Source organism: Ipomoea nil, unplaced genomic scaffold (assembly GCF_001879475.1).
Source record: "Ipomoea nil cultivar Tokyo-kokei standard unplaced genomic scaffold, Asagao_1.1 scaffold1421, whole genome shotgun sequence".
NCBI classification, from domain to species: domain Eukaryota; kingdom Viridiplantae; phylum Streptophyta; class Magnoliopsida; order Solanales; family Convolvulaceae; genus Ipomoea; species Ipomoea nil.
In genome coordinates this window covers 8473657-8498598 of record NW_017617849.1, presented here as the reverse complement: position 1 = coordinate 8498598, position 24942 = coordinate 8473657, and the positions used below count along the sequence as shown (strand labels likewise).

Sequence of the window (24942 nt, the reverse complement as noted above, 5' to 3'; positions counted from 1 at the left end):
GAATATAGGTAAATTGAACTAAACATAATAATGCAATGAGTAAATATATAAAATGGTCCTTCGACTATAGTTAAATTCACAAATTGGTCTTCGACTTTTAATTTCAACTAATTAAGTCCTTAACTTTGTAATTTTGACACGATTTGGTCCTCTATCTATTTGATCATTTGTTGACCATGATCCGACGATCTCCAGAAGAACCTTCAGCTCTCGTCGGAGCACGTGGAGGCCTCCAGGATGACGTTGCACCGGTTGGGAAACACGTCGTCTTCTTCGCTTTGGTACGAACTCAACTACATTGAATCCAAAGGGAGGATGAAGAAAGGCAACCGGATTTGATAGATTGCTTTCGGCAGTGGATTAAAATGTAACAGTGCGGTCTGGAAATGCAAGCGGAATCTTAGAAACCCGACGATGGACCATGTAATTACATATATATCCTCAAAAATCACAGTCAACAAACGGTCAAATAAACAGATGATCAAATTGTGTTAAAATTACAAAGTTAAGGACTTAATTAGTTAAAATTGAAAGTCGAGGGACCATTTTGGGTATTTACTCTAATGCAATTATGTCATTGAAGTTTAAAAAAAATTACAATCGAATTATTAAACTAATTAATTTCATGTAATTCCTTTAATTTATAGATATTTCTAATTTTTAATAGGTCACCCAAATTTAAAATATTATTAAAAAAATAATTATTTAAAATTTATATATATATATATATATATATATATATATATATATATATAAAAGAAGAAGAAGATGTCTTCGTAGGAGTCTCCAGTCATGAACACGAAGAAGAAACCTTCTTCGTCTTTGGTTGAAGAAACCTTCTTTATCTCCGACCAGAGACAAAAAAGATATCTTCGTCTCCATGATTGAATATGAAGATAGTTTTTGTCTTCCACCAAAGACAAAGAAGGTCTATTATTATTATTATTATTATTATTATAACAAATAAAATGTTTGTTTTTTTTTAGAAAATGAACCAAACAAATACAAAAAAAAAAAAAAAAAAAAAGATACTTTTCTAACACTCAGCTAAAAATCATAAAATTAATTTTTATTTCTTAAAGTCATTTTATAGAAATCATTTTCCTGATTTATAAACGGACCCTTAATGGAAGCAGTTTATGTATTTATTTATTTATTTATTGAGTTTGCTAGCTATAGGTAACTTAGGATGACGTATATGAGATTTATCGAGTGCATACTCTCGGATAGTATACACAAAGTTCCCTTTTCACTCAAAAAAGATCAATTTCGATCGAATTAAGTAATGTCAAATTGATATATACACTATGTTAAAAAATGTCTAGACCAAATATAATAATAATTATAATAACCGATCAAAATGAGTCAAATTGTGTTAGTTGATTGTTGATATTTAATACAGAGTACCTGATAGCACATTATATTACTTGTTTTGATTAATGAATAGTACTAGTTGTGCCTGACTACCCGTAAACTAAAAGTTACAAATTTTCAACATTAATAGTAAAACTAATTAAATTTAAAATAAATAATTACGTGGGTTTTGCTGTATAAGTAAGTTGAATTATTATTTTCATTTCATAACCCAAAAATCAATAAATATGAAATTATAAATGCAAGTTGATGGAAGTGAAAGCTGCGTACAAGACACGAGAGCATAGCGATTGATAAAGCGCTGGTTCCGCGTTTTATAACTACACTTTTCTGCCAAACCCAAAATAATAACATATCTTTACTACTGGACTTTCCTTTTTGTGAGCTGTAACCTGTAAGTGGTATGCAATTTGGATTCACAAACATTTTTAAATAGTCTTTATATTTAACTCTTTCATTGATTATAACATTTACTTTTTTTTTCTTATCATTATAAAATTTCAGTTTTTTTTCTTTTTTTTTTTGAAAACAAAAAATTTCAATTTTAGCGTACTAACATTATATGCTCTTCTTAGTAGTGTACGATCAATTGACACGTAATTGTCGACATAAATATCATTGTTTGATCCCAAGTATGAGTTAATATCATATGATAGTAGGCTAGACTCATCATGTATATTATATTTTGTCAAGCTCAAACTTATAACTTTATGTTTATTTATCAAATGTTACGTTTTCATGGGATAGAATGTAACACGTACGTATAGTACGCTAAAATGGATCGGAGATGGAGTCCTCCATGGCAGCTCATGTCTGATTCTAAAACCTCTGATCTGGTGCCAAAGGCCTTGTAGTCGAGCACAAGTATGAACAGATACTACATTGTAATAGAGTCAATAGTATTTTTTATTTAAAAAAAAAAAAAAAAAAAAAAAACCTCTGATATGATCTGGTGAATTAGCATATGATTGGGCTACGCGGTTTCCGTTTGGCTGTCAACCTTACAGACAACATGTGACCTTACATTCTTCCTCTGTCCTGGAGTGCATGAATATGTACTATGTTACAGCTGATCCATCCAGCGTCCACATTTCTACATCAATTTTAATTTATTGTTTTTTTTTTCTTTCTGTTTACGATCAGAAAATCTTACTCGTGTATAATAACTTACAAATCACACAAGACATGTAAAATATATTAAAAAGATCACGTATGATAAGCTAAACTGAAAAGTTATTAACAAGAGTCAAATTAATAATTTTATAGTACAATAATCATGTTTTAATTTATTCATTCAGACATTGTTTTTGAAGTATTTGTAAATTTTTATATTATATGTGATCACATGTTTTTTCCAGGACGCATTCCAAATATCATTATAGTTTATGCTAGCTTGACTTGCTTTCTAGTTTAATATGACATAAATGAGTTATGAAGATTCAAACTTTATACACAAGAGTATGTCTAAAAACATTTTAGATTGATGTACCTACCAAATTTTTGTATGTATTCTATTGTTTAGATTACTTAATGTACGTGTGAACTTGAGATAATAGACGACTTAAATTTAAAGAAATAAATTAATGCTTTATGAACATTTTTTTTTTCAAATTAAAAGTATTTAAGATATTTTGGACTAAATTAAATATGAAAAATTTGTAGGTTAAAGATTAAAAGTGAAAATATATATTGAATAGAGTTATTGCTACATTTTTTTTTTGATACTTGATAGGAAACTCGTAGTCACTATCTAAGAATGTGTACGGAATGAACTAAACTCTTATGTAATAGTCCGTAAATCATATATCAGATGTAAACTTCACTAGTTATTATTACTTTTGGTCATCATCTGGTGATATTGTCATCACTATTAGTGCATGACTATAAAAAAAGTGTCACGTACTATATAAGTGCATGATTTATATTGTTCTCACTTTTAGTCTTTTCGGTAAGAACCCCAATAAAATTTTACCAAAATTTGTCACATAACTTGTGAATGATCAATATCTACAATAAAAAATGTCTATTCACATGACATATTCATGTAAAAAGAGTGATTTCTGTTCACAAACTTTAATCACTAACAAATCATGTTACGGAATTCTGCTACTGCGAAATTTCACTAGAAGAAAATAACAAAATCCATTCACATGATCTTTATATTCTTACACCCATAACGAAAATGTCACTAAATTTGTAATATCTTGACTAATACTCAATTGAGTATAAGTGGAATAAACTATAGGTATTATGTGAACTTGATGTGTACTTTAACTAATTATATTTTATACAATTAATACTCATGTCAAAGACAAACCACTTAAATTGATTAATCATTTGGATAATATTCAATCTTTCCTATTAACACAACTGTAGCATTCCAACCCCACAAGCTATCATTACCTACGCCACAAACCTTATAAAAAAACATCATATATCGACTATCGTACTTCACAACATTCATACGAATACCATTTCCTTAAAGCAAAAGCAAAGAAAAAAGCTTTCTTTTTTGTTATCAAAAGCTCTCTCCTGTCGGAAAAGAAGCGATCGATTACTATTAGCTATAACAGATGGAAGAAGACGGTGGGGAAAGCGTGACTCCGTTTTGGGTACAAGGCAACGCCGGCGTCCGCCGCGGCGATGGGATTCGCCGCCGTGTTGAGTCTGCGGTTTTCAGCTCCGGGATCTTGGTGTTTCTTCTCGTTGTGGCTGCCGTTTTCTTCCTGGTTTTTGTTCTTCCTTGGACTGTGTCTTTTACCAGCAGCGTGTTTAGGCCGAGTAGTGTGAAGAAGAGCTGGGATTCGGTGAATGTGGTTCTGGTTTTTCTGGCGATAGTGTTTGGGGTTCTTAGTAGGAGCAAGAATGAGTTGCAGAAATCGAATCCGGGGACGCCGGTTTGGTATGGTTATAGGGACGAAGTAAATCGGAGATCGAATCCGCCGGCTTTTGATCGGTGGGTTGAGAGCTCGGATCGGAGATCGTTTAATGGCGGCGGCGGCGGGGGTTTGCGGCGGACTTTTAGCTCGTACCCTGATCTGTGTGAAATGTCGCCGCGGTGGGTATCCGCCGATGATCAGTGGCGGTTTTATGACGATACCCGAGTTGACGCTTCTCGAGTATATGATTCCGGTCAGCTTTACCGGCGCCGGAGCTGGAGGGAAGTTGATCGGGTTCCGGAGGCAGAAAGTAATAAGATTGTTTATGTTGATGCAGTAGTGAAGGAAGCTCCATTACCGGCACCTTCATCTCCTCCGCCGCCGCCGCCGCCGGCGGCGGAGGCGGCGGCACCAGAACCCGTATATGAAGATAAGGAGAAGGTAACATATGAGAGTCTTGAACCCAAAAGGAAGACTAGAACACGCAAGAAGAGGGATCACGATGTTGAGTCAAAGAAACCTGTAACGCCACCGGCACCTGCAGCATCTCCGCCGCCGCCGCCGCCTCCTCCGCCGTTGCCGCACTATGTGGAGCCAAAGAGCAGTAAAAGTGAACGGAAGAGAAATAGTAGCAGTAGGACTAAGGGGTTCATTATAAGCTCTCTGTATCACAAAAGGAAGAGAAAACATAGATCACAAAGCGTAGACAATTTGGATGCTCTCCTTCATACATCACAGCCTCCTCCTCTGCATTTCCAGTTTCCTCCGCCGTCTCCGCCACCACCTCCGCCGCCGCCGCCTCCACCACCCTCTGTTTTCCACAATTTGTTTTCTTCCAAGAAAACCAAACGAAAGAAAAATGCCACCCCAACTCCATCTGTCCCACCTCCACCACCCCCGCCGCCGCCGACCACCGCCAATCCACGGCGCACATCAAGGCCCAACGCCGGATCTCCAACAGTCAGCAGGCATAGAGCGGCACCAGGGAACGAGAAACGCAACACCGGAGGAGAGTCGCCCTTGATCCCAATCCCGCCGCCGCCGCCTCCGCCGCCATTCTTCAAAAAGTCGGCGTGGAAGTTCGTCGTGCAAGGTGACTACGTGAGGATAGACAGCCTAGAAAGCTCGCGCTCCGGGTCGCCGGACCCTGAAGAGTTGGACTCCGATGTCACCCCGACGGCAGCGGAGAGCGGCGGTGAGCGTACGCCGTTTCCACCGTCGCCATTGTTCTGCCCCAGCCCGGACGTGAACACCAAAGCTGAAAACTTCATCTCAAAGTTCAGAGCTGGGCTGAAGCTGGAGAAGATGAACTCCATGAAAAAACAAGGTTTGGGCTTGTCCAATCTAGGCCCATCTTCAGAACTTAGTTAAATAACTGATTTTTTATTTTCTTTTTTAATCATTTGATTGATTGGTTTGATTTTTTTTTTTATTTTTTTTCCCCATATTTTTATACACACGTTTTTAGATGATTTGATGGTCTCTGGTTTCATGGTGTACACTGTACAGACAATTAGAAGATTCTTCTTCATTTTTTTTTTTGAAATTAATAAATTTGGTTTGATTTTTGGAGGTTTTTATCTTTGTGTTTCAGTAGATTGAGAAAGTAATTATATACAGATATTACATTATAACAGAGTTAGTACTCAAAAAAATATATCTATTGTGTTTAATATTCACATCGGATTCTTGGGCATTGTACGGTTGCGAGATTAATGGTAAGTGGTACTTATAATTAGTCTAGGTTTAAGAATTAATCAATATAGGACAAATGGTTGTTGGTATTTTTGTTGAGAGTTGATATTGACAGTTTGAAAAATGGTGCTATTTTGTGGACTATATGTGAGTAAAGTCCAACTCCATTATTTCATCCAGACCAAGATCCAGTTTTCATGCATTGTTATCAGAACAAACAAGACTACAAACTTTGATTTGTGTATCTTTACCAAAGTAGTTTTGTATTGTTTAGGATGATGATGCGTATAAGAAAGTTCATAGGCGCTACTCAAAAGTATGTTGGGTAAATTCATCTTGTGACTAAATTCAGTTTACATTATCAAATTAATTATTGTCCGACCAATTCAGTTAGGTTGCTCCAATTGTTTTCCATTATTTCACTCAACTGATTCCTTGTTTCATTGGTTATTAAGCTAAAATATGTCTTAGTATGTAGCTTCAAATTGCTGTCTTTACCACAAGAAAATTAAATTCCATGCATTTCAGTTTGATTATATTCTTCAACATTCTTTGCTCATAAACCAAAGTAATGTTTTATTCGTTGGAATTGGCACTTTTTTGAGTTAATAGTGATATAATAAATAATTGCTTCAAGAATAAATAAATAATTGAGGAGGAATAGTGATTGGATCGATACTACTATAATTGAAGGAAAATTTCATTATATCACTATCATTGATCATTCATATATAAGTGTCATTTTAATTTCCCATTTTAAAAGGAAAAAAAAAAAGAAGAAGAAAAAAAGACCAAGACTTGCTCATTTTCCCATTCTAAAAAAAAAAAAAAAAAAAAAAAAAAGATCAAGACTTGCTCTAATTATAATGAATTTGTTTAACCACTACTATGCAATAAATAAATCATACTTTACTCCGATCTGTTTTTCCAAACTATACCGCAGGAGAGTTAAATTAAATCGCACTATGAATTTGTGACATGTTCTACGCATTTAATCACCCTTTCAAGACCTTAAGAAAGAAAGTATTAGTTTATATATATATATATCAAACACAGTATTAGTAGTATTGCATTCATAGATGAGTGACCGAAATAGCATAATAACTACATACATTCAGATAATAATTATGAATTTTTTTCGTAAACGGAAGAGCTAGACTTAGATTATTGGTGGTAGAACACATAAAATTGAAGTAGGTAGATCGAAATGGTAGATAATATTGTGTAAGCAGGTAGCTTAATTAGCAGTGGGCAGGGTGGGGGAGTTTGCACTTCTCAGGAAGCTGCATGGCGAGGTTGGGGTCGATCCCCAGCGACGGCAGCAGCTTCGAGTTCTTGAAGGAGCAGAGGCAGCGCATGTCGGCGTGGCCCAACGCCGAGCAGCAGTTCGGGGAAGGCGGCGGCGGCTTCGGCGGCGTCACCGACGGCTTACACGCCATCAGATCTTTCCCGGACATGTTGCATATCGTCTGCGCCTCCGACACCTTCACCGTCGACGTCATCATTCCGGCGGCTATCGTAGCCAACAACACGCCCACCATCAACTTCATTATCACAAATTCAAATATCCTATCTTAATTATGTTTAGTGTCTTTGTGTGTGTATATATAGTAGTGGTAGGGTGTCCATAGTCCATAGATCAATAATGCATGTCCCCACGTGTAATGGAATTTTTGTGTTAGCCCGAAAAACCAATATCATACCCTGTCTGTTTGATAACCCTGACTAACAAAGGACCACAAGAAAGTAATTCATTTAGGTTTTTCATAGTTGATTAATTGTTTATCTCGTTCCAACTAAGAAGGTCAAATTTGAAACCTTAGAACATTGTAGAATTGTAGTGATTGAGCCAATTATATCTCTACAATAACGTACCTCTATCTAAATATACTTTCGGAGTGAAATTCATCTTATTTTAATTTTAATTAACAAAAAAATAATAAAAGATAAATCAGTTTAAATTATTTTTAAATTGTTTTTGACGACTTAATTACAGAGTGGTATAAGTCGCTATAGTCCCCCATGGCAACAAAATATCTAGAGTTGATGAGACCTAAGTGATTAAATACATAAATGTCCCACCAATAAGTTTCTCTGCAGATGCGTGAAAGACTTAATCAATGCTTGACTTTGACTTGGGTCTTCCTCGGCGATTTGGTCTTCCTCGACGGCGTTTCAAGACTCAACCTCACTCAAAACAAATTTCTTTTATTTACAGAATCCGCTCAATGCAATTTAGTTAGAATTCTCCTTAATTCATTAAAAAAAATTGTATTAAATATAAAATAAATATATAATGTGTAGTGTCTAATAAAAAAAAAATAATGAGTGCATAAAAATATCAAAATATAAACATGAGTGACTTACTAGTTATATGTAAATCGATAAAATTCTTAAAAATATACCAACTAATAAAATATATAAGTATTTAGGGGGGTAAATTTTTGTAATATGTTTCTTGTGATTTAAGACTCAATCGAATTTGAGAAATAATATAATTATTTTTTAAAAATATATGATAAATTAGCTTTAAAATTGTTTGAAGTAAACTTGAAAATTTGTAACACAACCTGTTAATACAATACAAAATAAAACACGAAAATAACATATTAATATTTACCTTTAACGTGTCACAGGTCATTAATGAATTACGTTAATAACATTATATGTTAAGAACTCATTAAAATTTTTGTATTAACAAATTAACCCGCTTAACTACTTAGTATTAACATTAGTTATTATTTTATATTATGAATATTGTAGTATGTTATGAGTTAAATATCATTACTATTTTATTAATTTAATTGTAGATTTAATAACAAATTCTTTTCAAGATACAAGACAGAAAACGTACATATGATTTTATTTTAGGACGACGACAATGACACAACATAAGTAGAATAAACACATTACATGCAGCACAGACATATATAAATATAAATATATTGGATTGGGTGATCTCTAGCAAGAAGTGGCGGTGGAGAGTTTGCACTTCTTGGGCAGGGTCATGGCGAGGTTGGGGTCGACGCCGAGGGAAGGCAGCCAGGAGGAGTTCTTGTAGGAGCAGAGACAGCCAATGTCGGCGTGAGAAATGGCGGTGCAGCACGCGGCGGAAGGCGGCGGGGGATTCGGCGGGGTTACCGCCGGCCGGCAGGACATCAGCGCCTCCCTCGACATGTTGCAAACGGATTGGGCATGGCACACCTCGCCAATGGCGCCAAACATCACAACAGCTAACACTATTATCTTAACGTTGCTTAGCTTCGTGTAAGCCTCCATGGTTGTCTCGATCTATCTATCTGTGTTTTAGCAGGGGTTGAGGTTTTTGTAGAGGAAATGAGTGATGATTTCTTTACTGTTTGTGTAGCTATTGTGCAGTCCGTGAATATAATGCATGAATGATGTAAATTATTTATAGTAAGAAAGTAGTATGGTGTGAGTGTCACGGGATGATGTTTTTGTGGTTCTAATTTTTCCATGAATACTTAAAACAAAAGTGTTTGTCACGTAGTCATGTAAAGAAGTCACAAAATAGAGCTGTCAAAACAGAATAGTATCTTCTAAATCCGTCAATATGACATGTAGGTCCAGTCGCTGTAGATCTATTTTCTTTAATATCTTTTTTTTTTTTTTTTTTTAATTTTGTTGAGTTATATCTTGGACCTTATGAATCAACATTTCAGATTCATTAAAAAAGTTAATTAAGTTAATTTAATTTGAAGACTCAATATTAATTAAATTGTAAAATTTTGTATACAATGAAACCAATTTAAACTCAAACTTCCAATATGCTTGCTAGGAAACCAACAAGGTAAAATTATTTTGATTATAATTACTTTAAAATATAATACTATCCAAGTGGATAATATTAGTATTAATAATAAGAAGAAGAAACATAAATAAAATAAACATTTGACAATCTAGTCAATAAAAACCTAGAGTTAACCTGTTAAAAATGTTAATTCTTTTTTTTTTTCGGGTTCAATGGCTTATTTGCTCTTTTTTTCCGGGTTCAATGACTTATTTGAGTGTTATTTGAGTTTTGAATTGATTGCTTAATTGATGTTTCCCAAATAGTTCAATAGCTTATTTGTACTTTATCCCATGATTTAATATACCGTATTTAAAAGAAGAGACCAATGTTCGAACTTCGACGACAGCAGAGTGGAGATTATGTCTAAAGTAGACGAACATTTGATCATATATACTGAGCCATTAAATCATTGTGATTTTCATCGTCCAACTAAATATTCTGTCAAGCCGGGATGTAAAGGCCTTTGGGTCGGAGAAGAAGAAAAGTAAACAAATGTAGACGTTGGGTTAAGACAAATAGTCATTCACTCGTCAATGCTTAAAGTCACTTCTATTGGTTGGCTCACAATAGACTATATATTTATTTTGGAAAACTAGTTTTACATATACTTTTTTTTTATATTGACCTATTGACTATTCATCAATAGGTCGTATTTATTTTTTAAAATACAAGTTGGCGTTATTGTGCTAAACAAAATTAATCCCTACGCCCAATAATTAATGGAGAAATGAAGGCCACAACCGTACAAGTTGGGTTTAAGAAAAGTCAGATCCGGACCCAATTGCAGAGAGAAAGTAAATAGCTTTCTACACGTTATGCCAGTAGTTATATTATAGACCGCGGTGCATGTGCACCGCGGTAAAAGACGACGCTGTTTCTTTAAGTAAAGAAACGGCCCGTCGTTAGAGTTAACGGAGTCTGCTTGTTTGGTGTATTAAACACCAACTGACACTATAGTATATCTAAACCGACACTGCAGTTATATCAAAATGATACTGTAGTTATAGTGAAATGAAACTGCAGTGTATATAAAATGAAACTGAATAACATTTCACATATTTGAGTGTATATTGTACAATGAAGCTGTAATTATATCAAAATGATCATGTAGTTGTGTTTTAATGAAACTATAGTGTATATAAAATAAAATTAAATAACATTTTCACATATTTGAGTCTATAAATATCGAATGAAACTATAGTTATATCGAAATGAAACTGTAGTTGTGTTGAACTGAAACTGCAGTGTATACAAAATGACACTGAATAACAGAGTTACTTTTTGCAAAAGGGTGCGAAACGACGGAAACAAACACTGTTTATTTTCATTTAAAAAAAAGACGCGCGGTGCATAATCGATTATGCACCGCGGTGCAGTGAGAAAGTAAATAGCTTTCTACACGTTATGCCAACTCGCCCGACATAAATTCTTGAGTAAATACCCAAAATGGTCACTCGATTATAGCTAAATTCATAAATCGATCCTCGACTTTCAATTTTAACCAATTAAGTCTTTAACTTTGTAATTTTAACACAATTTGGTCATCTGTCTATTTGACCGTTTGTTGACTGTGATTTTTGAGAATATATATGTAATTTCATGGTTCATCGTTGGTTTTTTAAGGTTCTGGTTGCATTTTCAGACCGCATTGTTACATTTGAATTTACTGCCGAAAGCAATCTACCAAATCCGGTCGCCTTTCTTCATCCTCCCTGTGGATTCAATGTAGTTGAGTTCGTACCAGAGCGGAGAAGACGACGTGTTTCTGAACCAGTGCAACGTCATCCTGGAGGCCTCCACGTGCTCCGACGAGAGCTGAATGTTCTTCTGGAGATCGTCTATCACGGTCAACAAACGGTCAAATAGATGGATGACCAAATCGTGTCAAAATTACAAAGTTAAGGACTTAATTGGTTGAAATTGAAAGTCGAGAATCAATTTGTGAATTTAGCTATAGTCGAGGGACCATTTTGGGTATTTACTCTAAATTATTATACGGAATATCTATTTCTGGCAAATTATATCGTGTATCACGGTTCATAATCGATTATTCACTAAAGTTCAAAACAACGTCGTTTTGTTTAATGAAAAGAAACGGTACCTGTTTCGTAAAAAAAAAAAATAATTATGTTATTCAGTTTCATTTTCTATACACTGCAGTTTCAGTTCAACACAACTACAGTTTCATTTCGATATAACTACAGTTTCATTTGACATTTATACACTCAAATATGCGAAAATGTTATTTAATTTTAATTTATATACATTATAGTTTCATTAAAACACAACAACATGATCATTTAGATATAACTACAGCTTCATTGCACAATATACATTCAAATATGTGAAATGTTATTCAATTTAATTTTATATAAACTGCAGTTTCATTTCACCACAACTACAGTATCATTTTGATATAACTGCAGTTTCATTTGATAATATATAAAATAATACGTGAGGCAATATCGGTTTAGAAACACTGTAGTGTCAGTTTAGATACACTATAGTTTCAGTTGGTAATTAACACACAAAAAAATGCGCGCTCCGTTAACAGTAACGGCTCGTCGTTTCTGTACTTAAAGAAACGACACCTTTTTGACAACGGTGCACGTACACCGCGATCCACGATATAACAACTGTCTATTTCTAGTATAGCTCATTTTTTGAATTTGTCAGAATATACTCTAAACTTTATAAATTTATATCTACATACATAAAAAATAAAGTGAGTCAATCTAATAACAATTTAAGTTATGATTTTTGCTAATAATGAACCTTTAATCACTAGTTTTGACCCGTGGCAATCACCAGTCTTGTAGCTCAGGAAATTAATCTAGAGTTAGGTCTAATAAATTCTTCTCTTTTGCACAATATGAACTCGTTATTGTTCTAGCTAGAGACTTTGTAGCATGTTTGGTTCACGTAATGAATTTTAAGAGAATGGAAATATTCTTTCATATACTAAAAAAAAAAAAAAATTATTCCATCATGAATGAAACAAGCAAGGAATATAATATGAATTATATTCTATTGATTGGTTTACGGAAGAAATAGACTTTATGAATGTTATTGCCGTGTTTGGTTGGTTTAAGAAATATAAATGAAATATGTGTTTAAAAGATACAAATACTTCTCCTATAAAAAATATAATAGAGTTAATTCCACCGGAAGTCCCTTGTCTTTGGTGGCAATTCCAAATTTAGTCTCAGACTATCGTTTTTTGGACACTTTTAGTCCTTCTCATGATTTTTTTTTTATTTTTAGTAAAATTCATTACTTATTATTTTTAAATATTATTTTATGAATATTGTAGTATGTTATGAGCTAAATATTATTACTATTTTATTAATTTAATTGTAGATTTAATAACAATTTTTTTTCTAAAAAAAAAAAACTTATATGTATTAACATGTCTAAACGGTACGGTCGCGTCATAAACTTGAAACGTGCCAACTCTTTTAATTCATTATGTTTAAAAATCATGTTTAACTCTAATCTATTAACCTAACCTTAATGTACATGTGGTATTTAACCTTATCATGTGTGTTGTATCAACCCTTAACAAAACTCCTTCCTTTCAAAAAAAAAAAAAAAAAAAAAAAAAAAAAAAAAAACTCCTTTACATACACGAATTATGAATCTAGTATATATAAAACACATACGGAAAATGATTTTTGTCCTCTTATCCAATTTTAAAAATCTTCTCATTTTTCTCTGGACCATACATTTTAAAATTTTTTTTTTCTGTGGACCACTCCAATAATTTCCATTTCATTCAATTTCCCAGGCGAATGACTTAGTGTTGACTTGTGGGTCTTCCTCCGCCGGCCGGCCAGTTCGTCTTCCTCGACGGCGTTTCAACGGCCAAGTTTCGAATGAAAACCAAGAACATATATATAATCACTACTGGAAATTATGGAATTTCCGACCACCTGAAAGTGATCTTTAAATCATCGAAAGCAAAAATGGCCGGAAATAGCAACAAAGGTTTTTCTGGATATCAAAAGTGGTCGGAACAAAGCTTTCAACTGATCTAAGATCACTTTGAAGTGGTGGGAAATTTCATAATTTTTAGCGGTGAATGGGCGAAAAAGGCAAGATACAAGACAGAGAACATATGATTTTATTTTAGGACGACGACAACGACACAACATACGTAGAATGAACACATTACATGCAGCACAGACATATATAAATATAAATATATATTGGATTGGGTGATCTCTAGCAAGCAAGGGCGGAGAATTTGCACTTCTTGGGCAGGGTCATGGCGAGGTTGGGGTCGACGCCGAGGGAAGGCAGCCAGGAGGAGTTCTTGTAGGAGCAGAGACAGCCAAGGTCGGCGTGGGAAATGGCGGTGCAGCACGCGGCGGAAGGCGGCGGGGGATTCGGCGGGGTTGCCGCCGGCCGGCAGGACATCAGCGCCTCCCTCGACATGTTGCAAACGGATTGGGCATGGCACACCTCGCCAATGCCGCCCAACATCACAACAGCTAACACTATTATCTTAACGTTGCTTAGCTTCGTGTAAGCCTCCATGATTGTCTCGATCTATCTATCTGTGTTTTAGCAGGGGTTGAGGTTTTTGTAGAGGAAATGAGTGATGATATCTCTACTGTGTAGCTAGTGTGCGGTCCGTGAATGCATGATTGCATGAATATGTGAATTATTTATAGTAAAAAAAGTAGTATGGTGGGAGTGTCACGAGATGAGGTTTTTGTGGTTCTAAATTTTTCATAAAACAAAAGTGTTTTTCATGTAGAGAATAACAAAATAGAGCTGTCAAAACAGAACATAATCTTTTAAATCCGTCAATATGCATGACAGGTCCAGCCGCTGTAGACCTATTTTCTTTAATATCTTTTTTCACTTTGTCGAGTTATATCTTAGACCTTATGAATCAACATTTCAGGTTCATAAAAAAAAATATATTAAGTTAATTTTCAAGACTTAATATTAATTAAATTGTACATTTTTGTATACAATGAAACCAATTTAAACTCAAACTTCCAATATGCTTGCAAAGAACCCAACCTTACCCTGTTCGTAGAAACAAGTCCCCGCTAACCCACTTTGACAATACAAATTACAAGGGCATCAATCAACTTGAAGCTACTATACATGAGATTTTTTATAGCAAGATTTGCTTTATGAGACCACTCATGTATATAGAAAAGTAAATAAATATTTGCACATACTTAGTTCAATGGTTTAATATGCCGTATTTAATTTGAGAGAAGAAATCAATATTCGAACTTCGACGATAGCAGTGTAGAGATTATGTCGAAAGTGAACGAGCATTTGATCATGTCTGTTGAACCATTAAATCATCGTGATTTTCATCGTCCAACCAAATATTCTGTCAAGTCAGAATGTGAGGGCTTTTGGGTCGGAGATTCAGGGAGAATAAGAAAAGTAAACAAATGTAGAAGTTGGGTTAAGAGTTAAGACAATTAGTTATGATTTAAGTTATGATTTTTGCTAATAATGAACCTTTAACCACTACTTTTGACCCGTGGCAATCACTAGTCTTGTAGCTCAGGAAATTAATCTAGAGTTAATGTCTAATAAAATTTTCTCTTTTGCACAATATGAACTCGTTATTGTTCTAGATACTTTGTACCACGTTTGGTTCACGTAATGAATTTTGAGAGAATAGTAATATTATTTTATATACTAAAAAAAAATAAAAAATTATTTCATTGTGAATAAAATAAGCAAGAAATAGAACATGAATTATATTCTATTGATTGATTTGCAGAAGAAATAGACTTTATGAATGTTATTGTAGTGTTTGGTTGGTTTAAGAAATATAAATAGAATATGTGTTTAAAGATATAAATACTTCTCCTATAAAAAAATATAATAATAATAATAAAATAGTCATATAAGTAACCAAATTTTGTTTAAAGAGCCTTTAATAATATTCAAAAGAATAATAACATAATTTTTTTTCAACAAAATACTCAAAATCAAAACAAATGTTCTTAATATAATGTATAATAAATTCCAAAATAAACGAATAATAGTAATAATGTTCATAAAATGTGAACCTGAATAATGATTAATTGGCAACAACGAAGTTTCTTTTCACGGTAAGTTGATCAGGATCAAGGTTGAGAAAAAAAATCATTTTATTAATTATTATTATGATCAATGAGTTTTATCGAAACAATGTCTTTTTTTCATCGTATGTGAAACTATCAACCTCTTTTAATGTATAATCGAACTTCTAAAACATATCTATGTCACGAACATATTGAAGACCATAGCTAAAATTCTTATCAACTTATGATATTGTATTTCTTATAAGCTTGGCAGCATTAAGCATATTTGTAGCACACTAGTGCCTTTACATTGCATTATGTCATGAATAATGCCTCATTCTTTTGAACGATGATCTTCACTCTTTAATATGGACTCATCAGAGAAGAAGAAAAGAGAGATAAAATGATTAAAATATCTTCATTATTTTACTAATTAATATTTTTTGACGAAATTTAATTGAAGTGACCAAAATTAATAAAAATTACATAATCAATATACTAAATTAACACTTTTAAAAATCGTAGAGTACAATTAATATGACCCTTATAGTTAGAAGACAAAAATTGAAATTTACACTTTAGATTAGTTAATTTTATTATGACATGTAATCATAAACAATTAATCCAATAAACATTGACACGTGGTGTTGACCCACCACTTCCACTTCGGTACAAAAATGACCCCAAAATATTCTCACAATAATCACAACCAAACAAGTAAAGTAGTTACCCTTGGTTAGACCGTATACTAATTTAACATTAAAGTATAAAACTAATTCTCTGATTTTAATTTTATCTGTTCTGAAGCACAAAAAGTTAATACCGCTCCCATTAAAATTTGAACTTATAATTTTTTATTTGAGAGAGTAATTTCATGTCACCTAACTACAAAATCATTGACATATGTATGACAAATTTAACCGAAAAGATATTGACAAAAATTAAATTTATAACCTTTTGAATGACAATCATATTCCATCTACTCGACTATCTCTCCTTCAAAGGTCCCACATCTTGTCTCGATAAGTTAAGATGGTTGATGTGTATATCTTGATAACTCAACGAGCTCTTAAGTGTGAAAATTAATGCTTAAGGCCAACAAAAATTCCACCACATTTAGTATAATTTTATACTCTGAATGTCAAAACTCGATCATACGTCCTTATCCATATTGTCTTATACTCCGTATTTGGATAAAGTACAGTAACGTAATTTTCACAAAGTTCCGAGGCGATTCTGTAATTTTGCCTAAGTTTAAGGAAATTCGTTAATAAGCTTACCTCCTCCCCTGTCTCCGTTCATTACCGCCACCCTAACCTCCGCCACCATTTTCTAACTGTTTCTACTGACTCTCTCTCTCTCTCTATATATATAAATACATGTATGTATGTACGAGGAGGTGGTTGAGAGATGGAAATATTAGCTGAAATACTATCGGAGAGAGAAGGTCTGTAGTTTAGATAATTCCGGCGAGATCCGATCATTCCGGCGAGCTTCCAGAATCGCTGTCCCGAGGTGCGCGGCTCTATGTTACAGCGATGGTCTTTTCTCGGGTTATAACAATCGAGAAATGCTACATTCCTTTGCTGTTACTCACTTTAGATCCAAAATATGGCTTCGCAAGCGCAAAAAACCTCAGGCTTCTTCGGATAATCCGTAAGTTAAAGGTATAGCGCGGTGGAATCTGTTGTGTACAGTTTCTGATTTAGGTTTTTAGTGATTGAACGTATAGATATATGCATAGAGATGAAAGTGAGGTTAGGAAAGGAGGATTGAATGATTTGAAGGTGGGGAATGAGAAGATGGAGCAGTTAGAGGAAGTTGAGGGGGTGAGATTGAGCGAGGCGGAAGAGGATGATGAGTCTTCTCAGGAAATTCGATTGCCGGCGGATATAGAATGGCAAATGCTTGATAAATCCAAGTTTTTCTTCCTGGGTGCGGCCTTATTTTCGGGTGTTTCCGCGGCTCTTTACCCTGTTGTGGTGTTGAAAACCAGGCAGCAAGTGGCTGAGTCTCGGCTTTCCTCTATAGCAACTGCGCTCTCTGTGTTGAGGCATGAGGGCATTCGCGGGTTGTATAGAGGATTTGGGACTTCCTTAATGGGTACAATTCCTGCTAGAGCGCTTTACATGGCTTCTCTTGAGGTTACCAAGAGCAATGTTGGGATTGTCACCATTAAGCTTGGCTTCCCGGAGGCAACAGCAGCTGCTATAGCCAATGCAGCTGCTGGGTTGAGTGCTGCCATGGCTGCACAGCTAGTTTGGACCCCGATTGATGTGGTGAGCCAGCGGCTCATGGTGCAGGGTACTTGTGCTCATGGCACATCATCGTCTTCCTTGAAATATCATAATGGGATTGATGCTTTTAGGAAAATTCTTAGCACGGATGGGCCGAGGGGATTGTATAGAGGATTTGGGATTTCGATTTTGACTTATGCACCTTCTAATGCGGTTTGGTGGGCATCTTACTCCATTGCCCAGAGACTTGTTTGGAGTAGTTATGCTTATGGTTATTACATTTTCAAGAAATATGATGAGGATGAGAGGGTTGTAACTAGTATGGACCCTCTCATACCTGATTCCAAAACTGTAATGGTGGTACAGGGGCTCAGTGCAGCCATTGCTGGTGGCATATCAGCTTTGATTACAATGCCTCTAGATACAATTAAGACAAGACTACAGGTTCTTGAGAGTGATGACAATGGCCGGAAGGGTCCAACTGTTGTGCAAACAGTCAGGAATTTGGTCAGGGAGGGTGGATGGGCGGCTTGTTACAGAGGCTTAGGCCCCCGCTGGGCTTCAATGTCCCTGTCTGCTACCACCATGATCACCACATACGAATTCTTGAAAAGGCTTTCCACAAAGAATCAAGATTGCTGGACTGCAGCACAATGATCATAGAGATGATCAAAAGCTCAATCCTTGGTATTACCTCTCTCTTCAGTTCTTGTTTTTTTTTTTAAAAAATTCTTCTAGTCTTCAGTCCATGTTTACATTTTTGTCATCATCAATTATGCTCAGAACAAGAAAGATCAAAGATCATCATGTAAAGTTGCTTTATCTATATATACAAAAAAAAAGTTCTAGAGAGTCCACCTAACTTTGCATGATCTGATGTTCTAAAACGACTTGCCTTTATCATTAGTCTTTATTTCTTAGTATTTGGACACCATTGTATTCCTATCTTGCAGTGGTGATATCAAGAAAAGGTCTCTTTCACCATCAACTTGTGTGCAATTGGCCAATTAAGTCTAAAAGGAGTAGCTTTCAATCAGCAATTGGATAAATGGGTTTGGTAGGGTACTGGTATTGATTGACTTGTATGCCCAGTTGGATTAATGAATTGAATTCAGCCAATCATAGAAGATAATTCTTGAATCCAACTGATAGCTATGGTGATATTAACATGTTGCTGTGCAATGAGATTTGGTTTATGTACAAGGCAAGCATATACTTTAGCTCAACTATGGCAAAGGCCCTGGGATTATCAACCACTTCAACAGATATTTTGAGAGCAAGGAATACAAAAGTATCTTTGAATGCATTGTATATATGGGTAGGTATCTGTTCTTATATTCCTGTCCTCTAACATTGTAGACAGAATTGATTTGCATAATAAATGAATCACATGCATACTTGCCTACCCAAGAACTTCTCTTTGAGCATGTGTGATTATTTCTATATTCTTCAGGTCTTCTACAAAATGGTTATTCTTGGAGTGTTGTGTTCAGTTTATCTCACATAGCCTGAAACTTTAACTTTAGGGAGCGTTTTGATTAGGTTATTTAGACAATCTTGAATGTGACTTGTGTAAGGTCACGGTAAAGAATGTGAGGTTTCTAAATTTTGTTTGAGTTCATTTTTAGTAGTCACATTTTCCCCACACTTTTAGGTTTTGTGAGTTTCTAGGAATGTTATATTACACTTAAAAACATTCCTGGAATGAATATAGATGCTTGCTGGTATTTCAAGAAAAGTAATTAGTTGGGGACAACCCTAACAACCTTAAGCTGATTTACCTCTTTTGTTTGCTAAAATCACAAGGCGGATTTCACCCAAAACGCACATTTGAATCAAATAAAAGTAGTTAGTTGCCAAGGATAGAAGTGGAATCAACTTAGAAGTAACACAATCTCCACAGAACTTCATCTTTCAGGAGAAACTTGAAACTTGTCACAATAATGATACACTAGCAGTAAAATGAAGGCTAAAATTCTAAAGAATGTTCGAAAATGAAAACTAGTTCTGCTACACTACAAAGGTACATCCACAATTAGGCTAACGTGCATGACTAATACAAAGAAACTGATTGACACAGCATCATAATCACCATCATCATCCAGTGTTGTCTATCGAAATAAAAATGGTTTTCTACATCATCATCAAGGGCGAGCTCTCTTGTTGCTGCAAGACGGGCACTTGTATTGCTTGATGTGTTCGGCTCTGGCGGGGGTGATTTTCACACACTTGCCATGGAACCACTTCTCGCATATGTCACAGCATATCCAAAACTCATCCGATGCATAGTTCTCCCCGCAAGCTCCACACAAGGTCTCGCCATGCTCCTCTTCCTCCTCGTCTTCCTCCTCCAATCCCCCCTCCTCTTCGTCTTTGGTTGGCGGTTTTGTGTACCTTCCCTGAGATTCAGATGCCCGCTGCTTTTGTACCCCAAAGAAAGGCAATTATAAATCAATAAGCAAATGTCAACTTGTTGCGACAATCAATACCACCACTAAAACATGGTACAAGTTGGCATAAATGGTTTTGCCAAATAATTTAATCCAACCCAAATATATATGCTTTAAAAAAGTGACTTTTACCGGTTTAGGATTTGACTTTGATTTGTTGCTACTGTGATTCGAGACGGAAGATTTCTCCTTCTGCTGTTTCTTTGCAGCGCCCGTCACAACTTCAAATACTGTAGGCATATCGTTTATCATGTTGAAGAGTCGTTTCCTGCATAGTAGAATGATTTACAAAACGCCAGCACTACTCACCAATCACTAATATATAATAAATGCAAAAGTTCGCAATAGTAATGACTAACGAACATCGCAGATGTAAAACACACTTTCTGCAGTTTGTTTTTCTCCGAGCTCTAAGTACTCAGCAATTGGTGTCAATAACTCTATAGTGAACAACATTATTCTTACAAACCATACAGATGTATTGATTTTTACCCCGAGCTTAATAGGCATGAAATCTTTACACAAAAGCTAAGAAGCCAAACGCAATTAGGTTGCAGAAAACGAAACATAAACAATCAAGAAGAATAAACGCATGCTTCTCAACATACACAGCCATAATTCTTGATTTTCGCGTACCTGTCAGCTTTATCAAATCCAAATCTGGAACCGAAATAGAACGCCACGGCAAGCAACCAAGCATCGCTGTGGACAGCAACTAAAGACAACCAGTCCTTTTCCTGCATCCCATCTCTCGCAAAGTTAATCCCGAGAGCGGGCTCTGGAAGCTCCGGAGGCACTTCTTCCGCAGGCAAGTTGACCTCCCACTGCTCACTGGGAAACCCATACAAGCACAAGTTCTCCTTCTCTGCGTATCAATGAATATGCACACATTACACAAGATGATTTAGCACCACACCAATGCCTGAAACTCATTAAATCAAGAAACACAACAAAAAACACAGCATCGCTTATTGACCATAAACATACATAATTGTTGAATCCCAGTAATAAGGACTAGTGTGAATAAGCATGCCAAGTGTCTCTCATACAGTTACTTTCAGTTATGAGCAACCCCAGCTAAGTTGGTAAGACAGTTAGCTCGGTAATCACAAGGTTCCAAGTTTGAGTCTCGTGAGAGCTACCTAATAGCCTTCTTTGGTTGATAACTTAGTATGGATTACCTCCTTGCGTTCCTTTACCAGCTAGGTAAGACAGTTGGCTCGGTAATCACAAGTTTTGCTCTTGTATGAGCTATCTATTGGACTTCTTAGTTAACCTAGTCTAGTTTACCTCTTAAGGTAACAGTTGCAAATTTTCGGTAAATTAAAGTTACTTTCAGTTAACTTACACTCAAGTAACATAGTACAACCAGAACCAATAATAGCTCAAGATTCAACAAACCCACCTCTATTCAGTCAATAAAAACAGTTAAGGATTATAGACAAAACTCCCATGAACAGTTAAGAGTACAGTTGAGAGTAAGAAAAGGCAAAAGATAGTAACTTTCTATTGGACGAATGAATAAAAATAGAGAGGGCAAAGGGCCGTTTACCTGGGTCACACTGCTGATAAAAATCATTGACATCTGAAACAGACAACACAAAATTAATAGGCGAAAAGACACCAAAAAATAAAAAAAATAAAAAACAGTTTTTTTTTGTTTTGTTTTTCAGAAAGAACCTGTAGTGAGGGCTTTAATTAAGCCGTTCCGGCGACCCTTGAAATCCTTAAAGACTTCCTCAACAGTACGAGGGTTGTACTGTCCGCCTCCGCCTACGCCGGCGGCGGCTACTCCTCCTCCTCCTACGCCAACCGCTCCCTCCATTTCTCCAGCTAAGCTCAGCTGCTTACTTACGAAGCTTCAAGAAACAAAATTCTGTACAGAAATAGTAGAGTAGGGATAAAAATAGGAAGGGAAGTGGATATTAGAAGGTTTTGTTATTTGGGTAAGACAATCCGCTGAAAACTTGCTGCTACTTCTGCAAGTCTAGAGAGAGAAAGAAGAATGGGGCGGATTTGAATCTGAAAGAAGATGACGGGTTTAACTAGATTTGAGAAAGAGGCGATGAGTCCGAGACCCATGTAATAACCCATAATACTTCCAAAAATAATTAATTAATTTTATTTATTTATGTATTCTTACATTTGGTGTATGACTAAAAAAATTTGTAGTCACTATTTGGGTAATTAAATTTTATTTTTGTATAATAAGCAACGTTTAAATTTATGAAAAAAGTATTAGTAAGAATTAAATTTGTAATGTTTTAGAATGGGAATTACGCTCGAACACATTTTTAAATAGTATATTAGTATTATTATATTTTTGTTTTTTGGCAAAGGTTCGACCCACCTAGGAGATACGGAGCCCCGAGTTGTTGTGGTCAACACAGAGACAATAGCAGTTGTCCTAATAACTGTCCAAAGGGACTACACGTCATATCTCAAATCGTTATTCTTTTTTTTTCTTTTTTTTTTTTTTTTGGGAGAAAAAATCGTTTTTCTTTTTTGTTGGTCAAAATCCATTATAATTTCAAGTTACTGGTGTAATTTTATATCTCATTTAATTTATGAGAACTTATTTTGAAATATTCATAATTTTTTATTAGTATTTGTTTTAAAATTTTTCAAATATTTTTCACTTAAAGAATTTAAACCCCACCATCGGGATAAGAAAGTTCGTAATTGTTACCTGATAGTGTTTTTTAAGTAAAATTTATTTTGTAACTAGAATAAATTAAAGCAATCTAAATTGATTAAAGCTGACTAATTCAAAAAAAAAAAATCAAATAGATTCTACAATTTTATCTACTAATATAATTTGATAGCCGGGCTGCAGGGATGACTATCTATTTTCAGCAACAAACAATATTGAACCGGGCGGTGGCCTGGCATCATCCCCTAATTAACCGCCGGAGCTACCTGTCTCACCGGAGTTCACGCCAGCGATAGATACTTTCACCGTCGGCAACTTGCAGGCATTCCGGCAAGAGAGTTGTGATGAGATGACCTTCTTCTTCACATTCAAGAATCGGCCGCCTGGCCCTCTAGCCCTATTCAAAGCGTGGATATGTCGCGACTCGTGCAGATACGGCTGCAGAACAAAAACAACTCTAAAAAGACTGAATCCAACCAATTAACTAGTCTAACACGTACTATTGTACCTTTCGAAGCCTGGAAAGGCTGTTGTGGGCTTGAAGCTTTGCACGGCATTGCCGGCGCCGGAGAATTGCCTGGTACTGTTTAGCATTAACGTAAATATGTTCATCTTGAGGAAGGTCATCAAGGGGGAGTGGGATCAGTCGAGTGGCCACCATGTTCAACACCCAAGGAGGAACATTATTATTATGGCATGAAGCAGCTGATTGATGATGATGGTAAGCTAAGTATGGAAGCAGGAGCATATATATATAATATATAATTATATATATAAGAGATGAGAACAGAAAGAGACTACCTGTATGTGTAGTATTATTGCATTTAATACACTAGTGTAGTTGTGTATGCTATTTATAGAAGTGTTTATTATAAACATACAGCAGTGGGAGCCACAGATCAAGCTAAGCAAAACCACTACCCAAAGATATATGCATGCCAGGCCATTTGGTAAGAACAAAGTTGCATTAATTATATATTATATATGCAACTAACCCCAGGCCCAAGTCTAAAGTAATTTTATCCGCATTGACAACTCAGTTGGTCACAGAGGGAAGTAGTTTGGGAAGAATGATCAGGAATTGAGTCTCAACAGCGACAATGTGGGAACAACCTATGTGTTCAGCTGAGTTCACATCCTCCCAGATGCTCTGTCAGGCCAGGGTGTGGAGGGTTAGAGTTAAGGATTCAACCTTTTTGGAAAGAGAAAGTCTAAATTACTAATGTACGTTATTTGTGGTGAATTAATTAAATCTTTTACATCAAATTTGATGGAATGATATTAACTCATTATTATAATTAGTGGTGGAGATGATAAAGTAAAACTACTATACTCATTATTATCACATTCCATTATGCGGTAAGAATGAAGTATGTGAATCAATCAAGTCAGCCTAAACTTGGCAATTCAAGTTACTTCAGCTCTGATACATGGGGTGGCTTTTCCTGATATTTATAGCCATCGCATATTTGGACATCATATCAGTGTCAGCTGCAAATTAAATGCAATTCTATGGGCAAATTTTATGCTCCTCAAGTGATACCACAACCAATCAATTAGTTGGTCAGATAATTAATTTGATAATTACGAGATAGAGTTATTCTTTTAACAACTTAGAGTATACAATCGAATAATAAATGTGGGTTTTCCTGTAAATCAAATTGATATGTGTATAATTTCTTTTCCAACATCATTAATTTTTAGTTCTAACTTTATAAGATGCTTTGTTTTTTTTTTTTGAACAAGTTATATTTTCTATTACCAAGCATCCTAGCTAATGGGTGATAAAATAT

At 35.2% G+C, this 24942-nt stretch overlaps 6 protein-coding genes across 7 annotated transcripts; 2 read left to right on the top strand and 4 right to left on the bottom strand.

Moving 5' to 3' along the window:
- Nucleotides 1-3947: 3947 nt before the first annotated feature.
- LOC109187456 (leucine-rich repeat extensin-like protein 3) lies at nucleotides 3948-5624 on the top strand. The gene has a single exon (XM_019337644.1). It carries the CDS (start codon nucleotides 3948-3950, stop codon nucleotides 5622-5624), a length of 1677 nt encoding a protein of 558 aa, XP_019193189.1.
- A 1427-nt stretch (nucleotides 5625-7051) lies between these two features.
- Nucleotides 7052-7543, bottom strand: LOC109187517 (putative lipid-transfer protein DIR1). Its single transcript, XM_019337728.1, has one exon. The coding sequence runs from the start codon at nucleotides 7496-7498 to the stop codon at nucleotides 7190-7192; it is 309 nt and encodes a 102-aa protein (XP_019193273.1). The 5' UTR covers nucleotides 7499-7543; the 3' UTR covers nucleotides 7052-7189.
- A 1366-nt stretch (nucleotides 7544-8909) lies between these two features.
- LOC109187455 (putative lipid-transfer protein DIR1) lies at nucleotides 8910-9227 on the bottom strand. Its single transcript, XM_019337643.1, has one exon. It carries the CDS (start codon nucleotides 9225-9227, stop codon nucleotides 8910-8912), a length of 318 nt encoding a protein of 105 aa, XP_019193188.1.
- Nucleotides 9228-17105: 7878 nt separating this feature from the next.
- LOC109187510 (solute carrier family 25 member 44-like) lies at nucleotides 17106-19470 on the top strand. Its single transcript, XM_019337718.1, has 2 exons — nucleotides 17106-18733; nucleotides 19000-19470. Exon 1 carries the CDS (start codon nucleotides 17546-17548, stop codon nucleotides 18701-18703), a length of 1158 nt encoding a protein of 385 aa, XP_019193263.1. The 5' UTR covers nucleotides 17106-17545; the 3' UTR covers nucleotides 18704-18733; nucleotides 19000-19470.
- Nucleotides 19471-19911: 441 nt separating this feature from the next.
- Nucleotides 19912-22566, bottom strand: LOC109187512 (PHD finger protein ALFIN-LIKE 4-like). Of its 2 annotated transcripts, none has more exons than XM_019337720.1 (5): nucleotides 22177-22566; nucleotides 22049-22081; nucleotides 21133-21361; nucleotides 20629-20764; nucleotides 19912-20466 (listed from the first exon to the last, which is right to left on the bottom strand). In XM_019337720.1, exons 1-5 carry the CDS (start codon nucleotides 22319-22321, stop codon nucleotides 20191-20193), a joined length of 819 nt encoding a protein of 272 aa, XP_019193265.1. In that variant the 5' UTR covers nucleotides 22322-22566; the 3' UTR covers nucleotides 19912-20190. The 2 variants fall into 2 exon arrangements, with proteins under 2 accessions (XP_019193265.1, XP_019193267.1); XM_019337722.1 differs by having other exon boundaries at nucleotides 19912-20463.
- Nucleotides 22567-23227: 661 nt separating this feature from the next.
- LOC109187515 (nuclear transcription factor Y subunit A-6) lies at nucleotides 23228-23907 on the bottom strand. Its single transcript, XM_019337726.1, has 2 exons — nucleotides 23658-23907; nucleotides 23228-23587 (listed from the first exon to the last, which is right to left on the bottom strand). Exons 1-2 carry the CDS (start codon nucleotides 23895-23897, stop codon nucleotides 23399-23401), a joined length of 429 nt encoding a protein of 142 aa, XP_019193271.1. The 5' UTR covers nucleotides 23898-23907; the 3' UTR covers nucleotides 23228-23398.
- Between the last annotated feature and the right edge of the window lie 1035 nt (nucleotides 23908-24942).

What these genes read in the sequence shown, in the direction of transcription:
- LOC109187456 (XM_019337644.1), top strand. Translation starts at nt 3,948, where the DNA reads ATGGAAGAAGACGGTGGGGAAAGCGTGACTCCGTTTTGGGTACAAGGC.
- LOC109187517 (XM_019337728.1), bottom strand. Translation starts at nt 7,498, where the DNA reads ATGAAGTTGATGGTGGGCGTGTTGTTGGCTACGATAGCCGCCGGAATG.
- LOC109187455 (XM_019337643.1), bottom strand. Translation starts at nt 9,227, where the DNA reads ATGGAGGCTTACACGAAGCTAAGCAACGTTAAGATAATAGTGTTAGCT.
- LOC109187510 (XM_019337718.1), top strand. Translation starts at nt 17,546, where the DNA reads ATGCATAGAGATGAAAGTGAGGTTAGGAAAGGAGGATTGAATGATTTG.
- LOC109187512 (XM_019337720.1), bottom strand. Translation starts at nt 22,321, where the DNA reads ATGGAGGGAGCGGTTGGCGTAGGAGGAGGAGGAGTAGCCGCCGCCGGC. An exon ending in TTATCAGCAGTGTGACCCAG is followed by an intron (nt 21,362 to 22,048) that starts GTAAACGGCCCT and finishes ATTGATACGCAG; the next exon opens with AGAAGGAGAACTTGTGCTTG. An exon ending in GGATTTGATAAAGCTGACAG is followed by an intron (nt 20,765 to 21,132) that starts GTACGCGAAAAT and finishes TCTACTATGCAG; the next exon opens with GAAACGACTCTTCAACATGA.
- LOC109187515 (XM_019337726.1), bottom strand. Translation starts at nt 23,897, where the DNA reads ATGCTCCTGCTTCCATACTTAGCTTACCATCATCATCAATCAGCTGCT. An exon ending in GCCTTTCCAGGCTTCGAAAG is followed by an intron (nt 23,588 to 23,657) that starts GTACAATAGTAC and finishes TTTGTTCTGCAG; the next exon opens with CCGTATCTGCACGAGTCGCG.